The 15946-nt window shown below is 44.6% G+C and overlaps 3 protein-coding genes across 3 annotated transcripts; 1 reads left to right on the top strand and 2 right to left on the bottom strand.

The window, feature by feature from the left end:
- Window positions 1-895: 895 nt before the first annotated feature.
- LOC307073124 (olfactory receptor 52D1-like) lies at window positions 896-5864 on the top strand (the record flags this gene model as incomplete). Its single annotated transcript, XM_079732827.1, has 2 exons — window positions 896-1164; window positions 5294-5864. 2 exons carry the CDS (start codon window positions 896-898, stop codon window positions 5862-5864), a joined length of 840 nt encoding a protein of 279 aa, XP_079588953.1.
- Window positions 5865-8913: 3049 nt separating this feature from the next.
- On the bottom strand, window positions 8914-9918 carry LOC307073123 (olfactory receptor 2G6-like; the record flags this gene model as incomplete). The annotated part of the gene is made up of 1 exon (XM_079732826.1): window positions 8914-9918. The coding sequence occupies one exon, from the start codon at window positions 9916-9918 to the stop codon at window positions 8914-8916; it is 1005 nt and encodes a 334-aa protein (XP_079588952.1).
- Window positions 9919-13531: 3613 nt separating this feature from the next.
- On the bottom strand, window positions 13532-14536 carry LOC307073122 (olfactory receptor 2AT4-like; the record flags this gene model as incomplete). Its single annotated transcript, XM_079732825.1, has 1 exon — window positions 13532-14536. The coding sequence occupies one exon, from the start codon at window positions 14534-14536 to the stop codon at window positions 13532-13534; it is 1005 nt and encodes a 334-aa protein (XP_079588951.1).
- Between the last annotated feature and the right edge of the window lie 1410 nt (window positions 14537-15946).

Raw genomic sequence — 15946 nt, 5'->3', positions numbered from 1 at the left:
ACGAGGAAGAGGAGGGTTCCACAGAGAGGTGGGGGCTGAAAACGAGGAAGAGGAGGGTTCCACAGAGAGGTGGGGGCTGTAAACGAGGAAGAGAAGGGTTCCACAGACAGAGCCCTGGGGAACACCTCCATTGTTTACTCCAAGAGCACACCTAGAAGAGCAACAAATTATGTATATCTTTATATATTCAATATGAAGTAGTCATTATTTACACCAAATATTTTTTTCAGCACTATCAGAAGTAATTATTATAATGGTTGGGAAAGTAGTTAGGACTTTAGAAAATCAAGGATCAAATAGATCAATATTTCATCCTTGATGTTCACCAGGGGTGAGATGTAGGTCATACTGATTTATCACAACAAGCCACTAATGTGCCCGCGTAAATGATGAAGCCGATTCCAGTTGGTCCTTTGTTTATGATGTCAGAGGTCCTGCTCCCATGGCTTCTGGTGTTGAGAGAAGCTTTATAGGAGGAGAGGAGAGCCTTAGCTCAGTCTAACGTACTGGAGGTCCTGGTTAAACCAGAGGCCACAATGTATAGTACATCTTCCCTCTGTCATTTGAAACAGTTTTAAAGATGTGAGGTCATGTTCTAGGCTCAGAGAGGGAGTGGTAAGTGTGTGGCAGTCAGGTGAGGATCATACTAAATGATCTGATGTCCAAGATGAGAGACGTTATCAGATATGAGTCTTATTTTTAGTTTGAAATAATTTTTGTAGGGGCATTCTTCTAAAAGGCAACACGATAATATTCCTGAAACAGAAACATAGACTAATCTCCTGTGATGAGAGTGTAAGTTATCATGGTCAATTCAAGCCAAATTCCATATTTCATACTGACTGCCTACCTGGACATGGGCTATCTTAAGTACTTATATTTTGTGATTGTTTTAATGCTGTATATTGTGCTTGTTGTTGCAAATGCTTTTCTCATTCTAACTATTTGTCTGAAGAGGAGCCTACATGAGCCTATGTATGTGTTTCTGTGTAGCCTGTTGGTTAATCAACTGTATGGTAGCGCTGGTCTATTTCCATTCCTCCTGCTGCAGATCACCTCTGACACTCACACCATATCTAGATCCATATGTTTCCTTCAGATCTACTGCTTGTACACGTATGCATCTGTGGAGTTTTGTAACCTGGCTGTGATGGCCTATGATAGGTACCTTGCTATCTGCTGTCCTCTGCATTATAAGGCTCGGCTGACCTCTAACAAGGTGGCTCTGTTGATCGCTCTCATATGGCTGTACTCTTTTATCAAGTTCTTGATTACTCTTTGTCTGAATCTTCGTTTAACGCTGTGTGGGAACGTCATAGACCGGCTGTACTGTCATAACTACTATGTGGTCAAACTGGCGTGTACTGAAACAAGCCTGAATAATATCTATGGGTTCATCTCCGGATCCCTGACTGTCCTGGTTCCTCTCATCCCCATCCTGTTCTCCTACACCAAGATCCTCAGGGTGTGTCTCTCCAGTTCCAAAGAGACCAGGCTGAAAGCAGTCAGAACCTGCAGCCCCCACATCGCCTCCCTGATCAACTTCACCTTCGGCTGTTGTTTTGAGACGCTGCAAAGTAGATTCGATACAACTGGTGTCCCCAATCTTCTGAGTGTATTTTTATCCTTGTACTTTCTGATCGGCCAGCCACTATTTAACCCAATTATGTACGGATTTAGGATGTCGGAAATCAGGAATGCTAAAGTGTTTTCTCTCATTAAATCGTGTATGTTTAAAATGTATTAATAAATAAGGTGAATGCTTACATATCATCATAATCATTTAAGGTGTCGTGTTTTTTGTACCATCTTCTTAACACAGAGATCCAACTACCAACAGCTTCTCCCAATACCGATGTCTCAGGGAACGTATGCCCAGTGCACCGAACTCAGGGATCAGTAGTCGTTCACTAAGTGATAGGTAGACGTTAACTAAGTGATGAATAGTAGTTCACGAAGTGGTTAATAGTAGTTCACTAAGGGATCAGACGTAGTTCACCATGTGGTTAGTAGTAGTTCCCTAGTAATGAATGGTAGAAGTTAACTATTTGATAGTTCACCATGTGAACTACTACTGCCGCTTCCCTTTTCCAGATGGGAGATTTGTGTACGGTCAGGGCACTGTTGGGGCGTCATGGGCCGCTCAAAGCACTTCATGACGATGGGGGTCAGTGCTACGGGGTGGGAGTCATTCAGGCAGGTGATGGAAGGTTTCGTGGGTACGGAGACAATAGTCGTCTGTTTGAAGCAGGAGGGACTGCAGACTGTTTCAGGTTGAACGTGGAGATGAAAACCTCTGCTAGCTGGTCGGCGAAACCTCTGAAGACACGGCCTGGAAGGCCACCTGGCCCTGACGACTTCAGAGGTGTTCCTCTTTATTATACTCTCCTCAGGTCAGCCGTCGTGGGGGACAGAGTGCAGTCGTCCTGGTCCTCAGCCCACCTCACAGTAGGGAGGCTGTTGCTCGCCTCAAACCAAGCGTAGAAGCTATGAGCTCTCCTGGGAGAGAGGCGGCAGGCTGGGTTCTCTACTTTAGCTCCCTTTATAGTTAGTGATGGATGGCATTCCACACCACATGCGTCTGGGGTGGGAGCTGTGTTAGTTAGACTCCAGTTTGTCCCCTCAGGCTCTTTGGGCATCTCTCATGGCCTTCCGTAGGTCAAATCTGGACTTCCTCAAATCCCCCTTAACCCAGGGCTAAGGGCAGAGGACGTGCTCTGAGCTCATCCCTTACTTCCCCCTTAACCCAGGGCTAAGGGCAGAGGACGTGCTCTGAGCTCATCCCTTACTTCCCCCTTAACCCAGGGCTAAGGGCAGAGGACGTGCTCTGAGCTCATCCCTTACTTCCCCCTTAACCCAGGGCTAAGGGCAGAGGACGTGCTCTGAGCTCATCCCTTACCATGTTTATCTTGTTTAAGGCTCCGTCTGCAGGTCGGGAGGGGGGGGGGGGGGGAGGCCGGGGAAGGGGTTTATAGTGTACCTTAGTTGAGAGTTATAATAATCAAGACGAGTCTGATCACCCCGGGTGGGAAAGTTAGCTAGTTCACTTAGTGATCAGTAGTAGTTCACAAAGTGATCAGTACACACTTTTCCTGGTGACTACAAGTGATCACACACACACACACGGACACACACAGACACACACAGACACACATACACACACACTTGATTCAACCATTTCCAACTATCCAACTAGAACAGCTGAGCTATTCCATATTTTATCTCAAATGTATTCAAACTTGATCACTTAAGCTATTTGTTAAACTCCTACACTTTATTTGTTTACAACCATTTTTTCACTTTTTAAATGGTGTGCATGTTTACATTATTCACTCAATTTAGACTCTTGAACTCTTTCCCAATATATCTCCCTTGATTTAAGGCATTCAACATTTCTTTATGTCGTAAACTGTGGCTTTGCTAAAACATGTTTTAAACCTCAATTTACACTACAGCACTCACAGCATTTTCTTCAGGAAATGCCTTTTCTAGTTCACTTAGTTATTTGCAGTTATTCACTCGTGGCAATGATTAATTAAACTTTCTGTCTGTATATACAGGACCTTTCTGAGACCCTTCAAACATTTAAAAGAAAAGTGAAAATTTGAAAATTGTATCAATCAATATCTTTCTCTCAGAACTCCAACATCTCCAGCCCTGACCCTGTAGCCCGGCAGCAGCTGACCTGGGACCCTGATCCACTGTTTGGGAACCCACGAAATAAAATCAGACAGCGTACTGGACAACACTCTCTTATTATTTCTTGTCTGCCCTAATCTTAAGGAATACTCAGACTTTATATCCACGCAGCACTCCATTAGACAGAATTATCATTTCACCATGTTTTCGAAAAACAATGGAAGCAGATGAGGTTGAATGGTTTTGTCAACGAAGTGAGTTTAGAATAAACCATTCAGGCTTCTCCAAATTAAGATATTTTAGTGCTTTCACTCATCTCTGTGTGAAAAGTGAATCTAAGTTCAAAAAATACATCTTTACTGTTTCAGATTGACAGTTAATCTCATCTGCTTCCATTGACTCTGGCTAACTTGGTTGAAGGCTAACTCTGTCACATGCTAACAAGGTCAAATCCAACGATGAGTTGATTGAGAACTTTTTTTTGACAGTGCTTCTCATTGGACTATAGAAAATAACCTTACTTCCCCAAACGTTGGACTTTTGCTTTAAAGATAAAGATAACTGCAGTCAGGCATGCATTTTCCTAGATTTACGCAACAGGACTTGCTGCTCTGGTCAACAGTTATGCAGCAATTTAAGATAATTAAATAACAAGCAAGAAAACAATGGGTGTATGAACATCAGCATTTGAATCCAGGTATCTGATTCATCTTCTGCCTGATAATATCAAACTGCTTTGAAAACATCTCTGCCCCCCAGACTCTACGGGGGTCTTAAGCATTACACGGCAATCAGAGCGGACTTCAGCACCATTTTCCAGAGGGGCGGGCTGCTCTCCTATTGGGCAGGATGGAGCCTCTCTCTGTGATAGTCCCTGTTGACCAGAGCAGAGGTTCTGCTCCCATGGTTTCTGGGGCTGAGAGAAGCTTAATAGGAGCAGAGCAGAGTCTTAGCTCAGTCTGAACGGACGGGAGGTCCTGGTTGAACCAGAGGCCACAATGTCTGCTACATCTTCCCTCTGTCATTTGAAACAGTTTTAAAGAAGTGAGGTCATGTTCTAGGCTCAGAGGGAGTGGTAAGTGTGTGGCGGTCAGGTGTGGGGATCACACTAAATGTTCTGATGGAAAGTGTCTTCCGATGTCCAAGATGAGAGCCGTTATCAGATATGAGTCTTATTTTTTGTTTGAAGTAATTCATGCAGGGATATTCTTCTAAAAGACCCCATGATAATATTCCTAAGACACGAACAAAGACTAATCTCCTGTGATGAACTTCTTCTGAGAGTGAAAGTTATCATGGTCAATTCAAGCCAGATTCCATATTTCATACTGACTGCCTACCTGGACATGGGCTATCTGAAGTACTTATATTTTGTGATTGTTTTGATGATGTACATTGTGATTGTGTTTGCGAATGCTTTTCTCATTGTAACTATTTGTCTGAAGAGGAGCCTACATGAGCCTATGTATGTGTTTCTGTGTAGCCTGTTGGTTAATCAACTGTATGGTAGCGCTGGTCTATTTCCATTCCTCCTGCTGCAGATCACCTCTGACACTCACACCATATCCAGATCCTTTTGTTTCATACAGATCTACAGCCTATATAGCTATAGCTGTGGGGAGTTTTGTAACCTGGCTGTGATGTCCTATGATAGGTACCTTGCTATCTGCTGTCCTCTGCATTATAAGGCTCGGCTGACCTCTAACAGGGTGGCTCTGTTGATCGCTGCTGTATGGCTGTACTCTTCTGTGGAGAGCCTTGTGTGTATTATTCTGAGTACCTCCCTACTGCTGTGTGGGAACAGAATCAACAAGATCTATTGTGATAACTTCCCTGTTGTAAAGCTGGCGTGTTCAGACACCACCGTGAACAACGCTTACGGGGTCCTGGCCACCATACTGGCCGTGGCGGTTCCTCTCATCTACATCCTGCTCTCCTACACCAAGATCCTCAGGGTTTGTGTCGTTGGTTCTAAAGAGACCAGACAGAAAGCAGTCAGTACCTGCACCCCCCACATCGCCTCCCTGATCAATTTCTCTTTTGGGTGTTGTTTTGAAATATTTCAGAGTAGATTCAATATGACCAGTGTTCCCAGGATATTGCGCATCGTTTTATCGCTGTACTTTCTCACCATCCAACCACTCTTTAACCCTATCATTTATGGGCTGAGGTTATCTAAAATAAGACAGATGTGTAGAAATCAGTTTTGCTGTAAAAATGTATAGTTATAACTCTTTAATAACTTCTGAACTGAGGTCATGCAACGAAACATAGTCAAGTCTATTCTGCTTTCTAAGAAATTGATCTTAAGGTTTCCTTCACAGTCTTAGATTCCAAGCATGGCATAAATACATTCCTGTTCAACAGTGGAAAAGTGGGATTTGGAAGAATGATATATGTATTGAATGCCTTTGTTAATTTATATTGAATGTATTGTAATTGCATTCAATATATTGTGTTTGTATTGTGTAAATAGGATTTAGATTGTTTGCATATTTAGCTAACTATCTAGCAACAAAGCTCCTTAACAGCGAAGCTACTTATCTATCCAACACCTTAATGCTTCCTAGCTACCTACGGGGTCATCCCTATGTTCCCCAGGTCCTATGTTCCCCGGGTGCAAAGGGTGAGGGTCAGGTTTAGGGTTAGGGTTAGTGTTAGGGTTAGGGTGAGGGTTAACCCTAAACCTAACCCTAACCATAACCAATCGGAGGAGAGACATTCTAACCAATCACAGGCGAATCAGAGGCGAAAAAGGCGGTACTTGCCCCTACCATCCTACAAAAAAAAGATTTGCTCACAGGGTCCTAAGTTCCCCGGTCACATACAAAGCGGGGAACATAGGACCTGGGGAACATAGGACCCGGGGAACATAGGTACGCTCCCCTACCTACCTCTTAAATATCTGACATACCTAGCTACCCAGGTCCTTACGACTAAGCTACTTAGCTACCAACTCCTTAATGCCTGAACTACCTAGCTACCTAGCTCCTTCATGTTTTAGCTACCGAGCTCCATAACGACTTAGCTACCCAGGGACCTAACCTAACTAGCTACCTATATTCTTAATTCCTAAGATATCTAGCTACCTGCCCATTACTGTCCAAGCTACCTATCTACCTAGCTCCTTACATTCTAAACTACTTAGCTACCTAGATCCTTAACGTCTAAGCTACCTAGGAACCTGACTTCTTAATGTATAAGATACTGAGCTTTATATTCTCTTTACTACCTAGCTTAAACCATCATTCATAACTTTTCATAAAGTTAGTAGGCGATGTGATCCGCTGCTCTGGGCCTCGTTAATAACTAGATAATAACCCACAGGCCAAAACAAAGACAAGCTTTCAGAGCCTTATATTTCAGACGAGAACATGTTGGCTAACAATTCTATTTAGAAGTTTCCTTAATCTCTGAAATATCATGGTCATTTCAAGATTTAGTACAGGACATTTGTACCATATTGCTCCTTTTATCTATATTGTAGTAACACTTGATAATGTTGTACCTTGTAATATATCATACATTTGTTGTAATGTAAAAAATGTATGAAATAATAAAATACATAATGGTGAGTTGGTGTTGCTTTACATTTTTGTACAATCGTTTGCAGTATTGTTTTTTATACAGTAAACAAAAATAACAAAATACAACCACAATTTTCACTCTGTGTGAAAATTGTGGGTCTCTGGAAAATAGCCAGCCCTAACCCTAACCCAAACCCTAACCCTAACCCAAAACCTCAGACCCCCCCTCCCTGCCCTTGGGGTCAGAGAGGGCCAAGTTTCGGTGTGGGGGTCCCAGTTAGGCCCTAGAATAAGGTAGTCAATTTTCAGGGCGGTAGGTCTTTCCACCACATTCTGATCAACTAGGACTTGCAGGCAACACTTCTGAGAGGATTTGTCCAAAAAACTGTCAATTTTGGAAAACTTTTTTTCTGTATGGGCTAGAACTCCAAATCTCAGATATGTCTTTCTCGGGAGCCTGGGAAATATGCGTATACATTTTGTCATCTCTAGCTATCTTGAAAAGGCGGGAAAAGGGGGCGTGACCTCCAACAGTAAGGTAAATGTGCATAATTCAGGTTAGTTTCTGGTCCCCATTTTGGGTGGGATGGAGGTGTAAATTTGTGCCTTATGGTTGGTAGATACAGCTGGCCTGTGGACAAGTTTCTGAAGTCTGGGGTCAAATGGTCAAAAACACGCCCCTTATGAGATAACAAAAAGTGTGGGGAGGAACTTCTTTGTTAACCATTTTTCCTTCATAATTAACTATGTCATATTTATATTTCTTCCGCTAGTGTTCTTCACTACAAAGGTTTCATTTCCCCAGAAGTTCAAAGATTTTTCAGGTATATGCTTTTAAAAAAGCCCTTAATTCACTTGAGATATGTTTGCTTGGAGGTTTCTAGATGTTGTATGCTTATCAATAGACATTTTTACCATGTGAAAGAGGCTGCAGTTCAGGTTTATCAGTGTCTCAATAGGATAATGCCGTGTACAGGTGATCCTTAGGTTGAGAGTTAAAATCCAGATTATAGCATTATGAACAAGCTGAACATGACATTCGGCCATTGCTTTGCAGCTCACCTGAAGGCCGAGGCACAGTATTGCATTAAGTGGAACATCTTCTGCAACATCTTTCCTTCATAATTATTTGTCATATTCATAAATCTTACATAAGTATGTTCTTGACTTTTAATTTTGCTCGGACCCTGTTAACCACCGCTTGCGGTTATATATTTTTTGTATCTACAAATAAAAAGGAATAGGCCACAATTTCAGAGCATTGTTAACTCATGTCATTAACGCTGTTAGTGTTCCTAGCTCCTCCCTATGGAGGGGTTACCATGGTTACCTGGTGTTTAGAGAACATGATGATGATGTCATAGGAAGATGTCGCCCCTGTAGCTGGCGTTTCTCCCTCATGTTTGTGTGACCACTCTCGGCCTGACGCCACAAGACACATAGCTCAGACTGTTGTGTTTATTGAGCTGCTTTCAGCAGCACTTCTGAACCAGTGGAGCAACACGGTGGTTCCAGCCAACACACCAAGAAACGTGCTGCACAGGAAGGGGTTTCAGGTGAACAGGAAAGAGGGGAGTCTGAACAACACAATCTGAGTTAAACCCACACTACCAGCCACTATTGAAATAAACAAAACACTTCCATACAATGAACAGATTATTGTACAACAGACAATGAAGGACCCTTGTGGAGCAGAACCAGATGTCATTATAAGACTTGAGATATGAACCAGGGTTCAGATGCTTGGTTAGCTCCCCAGCCATCGTGAGGCCGGATGCGGACTCCGGTCGACAGGTACGACCCGTAGGTGAGGCGGCGCCGGGCCGGGGCGGGGCGGGGCGGCGAGGATCAGCTTCTGGATGGACCGCTGGATCTCTTTGGTCCTGAGACCGTACACCAGGGGGTGGAAGAGGGGAGGCAGCAGGGCGAACAGGGTGGAGTTGAGGAAGTTCCCCAGCACCGACACGCTGTCCCTCCGGTTGTAGAGCACAGAGTAGAAGATGATGGTGGAGAAGTTGATGAAGATGATGAGGTGAGGAGCACAGGTGCTCAGGGCTTTCCGCTGCGAGGCCTTGGAGGCCCTCCAGCTGACGGATAAGATCTTCATGTAGGAGAGCAGCACGCAGACAAAGGGGAACAGCACCAGGCTGCAGACGATGAACAGGCCGTACGCGTTGTCCAGGTGTCTTCTGAAGCACGCCAGCTTCACCACAACCAGGTTGTCACAGAACATCTTGTTGACGGCGAAGCGGCAAAGGGGCAGCTGAGACGTGAGGTACACCTGCACCGCCGACAGCCCCACGGGGAACAGGTAGGCGGCGGTCAGCAGCACCCGGACTCGGGCAGGGGTGATGATGGTGTGGTACTGCAGCGGCTTGCAGATGGAGATGTAACGGTCGTAGGCCATCACCGCCAGGATGGCGTAAGCACAGGACCCATACACATTGACGAAGAGCACCTGCAGCAGACAGCCCCCGTAGGACATGAAGGGATCCCGGGACAACAGGCTCTGCATCACCTTGGGACACACAGCGCACGAGCCCACGATGCCGTTGAGAGCCAGGTGCAGCAGGAAGGTGTACATGGGCTTGAGGAGGTTGGGGTCACTGAGGATCAGAGCAATCAGCAGAACATTAGCACACAGAGTCAACACATACAGGAGCAGGCAGAGCACGAAGAAGACATAGTTCAGCAGGCCTGGGGGGCTGTAGGCAGTCAGAGACAGCACCGTATAGAGGAAGCTCTGGTTCATGCTGATGAGGAGCACTACAAACCAATCATTGCATCAATAAAAGCCCTGAGGGTCCAACACCTGAGACTGATGCCATGCTGCCCTACGTGGGGAACATAAGAAACACTTTGGACATTTAAAGGATTAGGAGCTGTCTGTCTGTCTGCTCACTGTCTGTCTACTGTCTGTCAGTCTGTCCTGGGTTGTGTGGCATCATCTTCTCTTCTTATAGTGTGATCTTAATATCACATCAACTGTCCTTAGCCAATAAGAGCTGGTCATGTGACATACCTAGCCAAACAAATCCCTAACGGCTAAAATGGCCCAGACCTCCTTTAGGCCTCATGAGGAGGTGAAGGAGGAAGAGGAGGAGAGGCCCAAACTGAAATCAACCCAATCAATATCTGTAGGATAAAACTGATTGATTTGTACATGAACACAGTGCACAGAACCGTTTAGGAGTTCTGCTAGATGGTATATACCACCAGATTCAGCTTTCATAGGCCAAATAGTTAACATATGCAAGGATTTGGTTTAGTGATTTTCGAGAGTTCTGAGAGCTTGATTTGTGCTGTGCAGCAGTTTATGCCAGACTAACATGTTGTTGGACGTAGTGTAGTGGAACCATGGCAACCATTTGTTGTCTTGGTAACCAAACTACATGGGGTCTAGCAGAGCTTCTGGGATGTCCTTCAGGTGGGCAGCAGCCAGCCTCTCAGATGACTGGAGGTTTTAGTCAGGGCTCTCTGGGTCAGGGGTCTGTAGGGTATCCTAGGGTGGGGAACCAGGGTTCTCCGATCATTGAACCAGGTTTCTCTGATGTAGTGAACCAGGGTTCTCTGATGTAGTGAACCAGGGTTCTCCAGGGTTCTCTGATGTAGTGAACCAGGGTTCTCTGATTTAGTGAACCAGGGTTCTCTGATGTAGTGAGCCAGGGTTCTCCAGGGTTCTCTGATGTAGTGAACCAGGGTTCTCTGATGTAGTGAACCAGGGTTCTCCAGGGTTCTCTGATGTAGTGAACCAGGGTTCTCTGATTTAGTGAACCAGGGTTCTCTGATGTAGTGAGCCAGGGTTCTCCAGGGTTCTCTGATGTTGTGTGGTGATGATTGTAGTTTCAAATAATTTATTACATTTGAAAGTTATGATTTATATGAGATATTTTAAGTTCATTGGTTTATGTAGAAATTGCTATATTTTGAATACTTATAAACAGAGAATAGAACTAAAAAATGCATTTCCTGCAGAAAATGCGATGAGTGCTATAGTGCAAAGTGAGGTTGAAAATATGTTTTAGTAAAGCCACATAGTTTAAGGCGCGAAGTAATGTTGAATGGCTTGCATCAAGTGAAAAGATTCTCAGAGTTCAAAAGTGGAAATGACTCAACAATGTAAACATGCACATGATATACAGAATATAAAATGGATGGAAACAAGGAAAGTGAAAAATTAATCAAATACCTAAAGTGATAAAGTTTGAATACATTTGAGATAAACTGTAACATAGCTGAGCAGTGTGTCTGTGTGTGTGTATGTTTGTGTGTGTATGTGTGCAGGGGCGCTGCCAGGAATTTTGGGCCCTATGAAAGATTCTAATTTTGGGCCCCCCCACCCCCCCCCCCCAACATCTATCGACTGTTTTTTCAAAACAAAAAACATTTCAAGACATTTAAAAAAAAAAAAAAAGGCAATAATATATCATATTATTAATTGCCATCCGCGGGCCGTGGGCCGTGCTGCGTTGGGCTGGGCCCTTAGAATCAGTACCACTTTTCCCCGCCAGGCAGCGCCCCTGTATGTGTGTGTGTGTGTGTGTGTGTGTGTGTGTGCGCGCGTGTGTGTGTGTGTGTGTGTGCGTGTGTGTGTGTGTGTTTGCACGTGTGTGTGTGGTAGTAACTTGGAAAAGTACTGAAAACCTGATTTCCTTCCTTCAATAAGTTGAAAATGTATTCCTTCTCATCTATTCAATCAAAATAAGTTCACAAAATGATGAGTCCTATACCGTTTTACTCTGGAGCCTCAGCTGTCACATGGCGTATCATTTTTGTAGATTGCATTACGTGAAAAACATAATTTTAAAGCATTGTTGATAGCATTTAGCTTCTACCGGATACACACCAGATATGTAGCAAGCACCTAGCCTCTCGGCATATTTATGAGGGTCGCCAAAACCCCTTTTTTTTTTAAATCTGTTTGGATATAAATGAAGAAAGAAGTGTGTTGATTTGCTAAATGTTTGAATGAAGGTTAAGGGTTTATAATTGACCAAGTTACAAAGTCTGAAGTAGTTGAAGTATCAGAGAAGTCAATGAGACCAACTAAAAATATATGAAGCGTATTTAAAATCCAACTGTTGATTTCTGAAAAAAGTATTAGCTTCAACACAAAATAAACCAGATATGTAGAAGCACCTAGCTTGTAGCCATATAAACGGGGGTCCTAACTCACAAATGCCCGATACTTAACAATCATATTCCAATCCATTAATCATTTTAGCTTCAGTTTAATAAGAAATACCTTAACCGTTTAACCTCTACATTGTGTTTATGTTTAAATATTGAGGTTAGGTTTCAAGATGTCCGAAATTGTTAACTTTTAATGATAGCCACCTCAACGGAAGTCAATGAGACCAACTGAAAATATAAGAAGCGGCTTTAAAATTAAATAGTTGATTCTGAAAAAAGTATAAATGATATCGAAATTTGTTAAGATAGACGAAGTTGCAAAGTCTGAAATAATTGAAGTGTCTGAGAATTGGCTGACGGCTTTGCCATCCTCCCATTGACTTCCATCATAAAAATGTAAGGTTTAAAGAGTTGGATATTTAAAAAACTCTAAAATATTTTATTTAGAAAAGTAGTAGCACAAGATTCCGAGGAAATATGAACATTGCAAAGGCCGAATGGAGTCTCTAGGTGAAAAACTGTGGAAGGAGTAAGAAACCAAATTTTGTAGAGAATAATAAAAAAAAAAGAAAGAAAGAATAAAGCCTAACAATAAAAAGATGTTCAGCGCTGCTTGCAGCACTCAACTAGCTATGACATCATAATAATTAATAATAATATTTTGGTCTATATATATTTACAGTGAATTTTATGTGTTTATTTTTCGTTTCTACAAATAAAAAAGAATAGGCCACAATTTAAGAGCATCGTTAACTCATGTCATTAACGCTGTTAGTGTTCCTAGCTCCTCCCTATGGAGGGGTTACCATGGTTACCTGGTGTTTAGAGAACATGATGATGATGTCATAGGAAGATGTCTCCCCTGTAGCTGGCGTTTCTCCCTCGTGTTTGTGTGACCACTCTCGGACTGACGCCACAAGACACAGAGCTCAGACTGTTGTGTTTATTGAGCTGCTTTCAGCAGCACTTCTGAACCAGTGGAGCAACACGGTGGTTCCAGCCAACACACCAAGAAACGTGCTGCACAGGAAGGGGTTTCAGGTGAACAGGAAAGAGGGGAGTCTGAACAACACAATCTGAGTTAAACCCACACTACCAGCCACTATTGAAATAAACAAAATACTTCCATACAATGAACAGATTATTGTACAACAGACAATGAAGGACCCTTGTGGAGCAGAACCAGATGTCATTATAAGACTTGAGATTTGAACCAGGGTTCAGATGCTTGGTTAGCTCCCCAGCCATCGTGAGGCCGGATGCGGACTCCGGTCGACAGGTACGACCCGTAGGTGAGGCGGCGCCGGGCCGGGGCGGGGCGGGGCGGCGAGGATCAGCTTCTGGATGGACCGCTGGATCTCTTTGGTCCTGAGACCGTACACCAGGGGGTGGAAGAGGGGAGGCAGCAGGGCGAACAGGGTGGAGTTGAGGAAGTTCCCCAGCACCGACACGCTGTCCCTCCGGTTGTAGAGCACAGAGTAGAAGATGATGGTGGAGAAGTTGATGAAGATGATGAGGTGAGGAGCACAGGTGCTCAGGGCTTTCCGCTGCGAGGCCTTGGAGGCCCTCCAGCTGACGGATAAGATCTTCATGTAGGAGAGCAGCACGCAGACAAAGGGGAACAGCACCAGGCTGCAGACGATGAACAGGCCGTACGCGTTGTCCAGGTGTCTTCTGAAGCACGCCAGCTTCACCACAACCAGGTTGTCACAGAACATCTTGTTGACGGCGAAGCGGCAGAGGGGCAGCTGAGACGTGAGGTACACCTGCACCGCCGACAGCCCCACGGGGAACAGGTAGGCGGCGGTCAGCAGCACCCGGACTCGGGCAGGGGTGATGATGGTGTGGTACTGCAGCGGCTTGCAGATGGAGATGTAACGGTCGTAGGCCATCACCGCCAGGATGGCATAGGCACACAAAGTATACACATTGACGAAGAGCACCTGCAGCAGACAGCCCCCGTAGGAAATAAAGGGATCCCGGGACAACAGGCTCTGCATCACCTTGGGACAAACAGCGCACGAGCCCACGATGCCGTTGAGAGCCAGGTGCAGCAGGAAGGTGTACATGGGCTTGTGGAGGTTGGGGTCACTGAGGATCAGAGCAATCAGCAGAACATTAGCACACAGAGTCAACACATACAGGAGCAGGCAGAGCACGAAGAAGACATAGTTCAGCAGGCCTGGGGGGCTGTAGGCAGTCAGAGACAGCACCGTATAGAGGAAGCTCTGGTTCATGCTGATGAGGAGCACTACAAACCAATCATTGCATCAATAAAAGCCCTGAGGGTCCAACACCTGAGACTGATGCCATGCTGCCCTACGTGGGAAACATAAGAAACACTTTGGACATTTAAAGGATTAGGAGCTGTCTGTCTGTCTGTCTGCTCACTGTCTGTCTGTCTTCTCTCTGCTTTTCTGTCCCTTTGTCTGTCCTGGGTTGAGTGGCATCATCTTCTCATCTTTAATTGGGATCTTAATGTCACATGTCTTGCCCTTAGCCAATAAGAACTTGTCACGTGACATACCTAGCCAAACCAATCCCTAAGGTGGCCCAGGCCTCCTTTAGGCCTCATGAGGAGGTGAAGGAGGAGGAGGAGAGGCCAAGATCTCCTTGTGGCCTCCCTACACATTACCAGAGAACCAGAGTTCTCTGGTAATTGAATCAGGGTTCACCAGGGTTCTCTGATGTATTGAGCCAGGGTTCTCTGATGTATTGAGCCAGGGTTCTCTTATGTAATGAACCAGGGTTCTCTGATGTAGTGAACCAGGGTTCTCCAATGTATTTAGCCAGGTTTGATGTAATGAACCAGGGTTCTCTGATGTAGTGAACCAGGGTTCTCTGATGTATTGAGCCAGGGTTCTCTGATGTATTGAGCCAGGGTTCTCTGATGTAGTGAACCAGGGTTCCCCGGGGTTCTCGGATGTATTGAGCCAGGGTTCTCTGATGTAGTTATCCAGGGTTCTCTGATGTATTGAGCCAGGGTTCTCTAATGTATTGAGCCAGGGTTCTCTGATGTAATGAACCAGGGTTATCTGATGTAGTGAACCAGGGTTCTCCAGGGTTCTCTGATGTATTGAGCCAGGGTTCTCTGATGTATTGAGCCAGGGTTCTCTGATGTAATGAACCAGGGTTCTCTGATATAGTGAACCAGGGTTCTCCAGGGTTCTCTGATGTACTGAACCAGGGTTCTCCAATGTATTTAGCCAGGTTTGATGTAGTGAACCAGGGTTCTCTGATGTAGTGAACCAGCGTTCTCTGATGTAGTGAACCAGGGTTCTCCAGGGTTCTCTGATGTATTGAGCCAGGGTTCTCTGATGTAGTGAACCAGGGTTCTCTGATGTAGTGAACCAGGGCTCTCTGATGTAGTGAACCAGGGTTCTCCAGGGTTCCCTGATGTAGTGCCCAAGGGGTTTTCTGGTGGAACCTCGTCCTGACCCCAGCTGTCCCGGGGAGCTCATGGTGACTGCGGGGTCGTCAGGTCAAAGTTCTCCACCAGGGACCTTGGAGCTCTTCTTACATCCTGTGATGCACTGGTCCATGTAGTTCTTCACTCCTCTTTCAGGTCTTTTCATTTCTCTTTCATACTTTCACAATTTTTTTTAATGAACTCTGTAAATAAATAGATATTTTTGGTATATAGAATA

This window comes from Pollachius pollachius (assembly GCF_949987615.1).
Source record: "Pollachius pollachius genome assembly, chromosome: 3".
NCBI classification, from domain to species: Eukaryota; Metazoa; Chordata; class Actinopteri; order Gadiformes; family Gadidae; genus Pollachius; species Pollachius pollachius.
The sequence above is the reverse complement of the archived record's forward strand: the minus strand, read 5'-3'. Positions and strand labels throughout refer to the sequence as shown.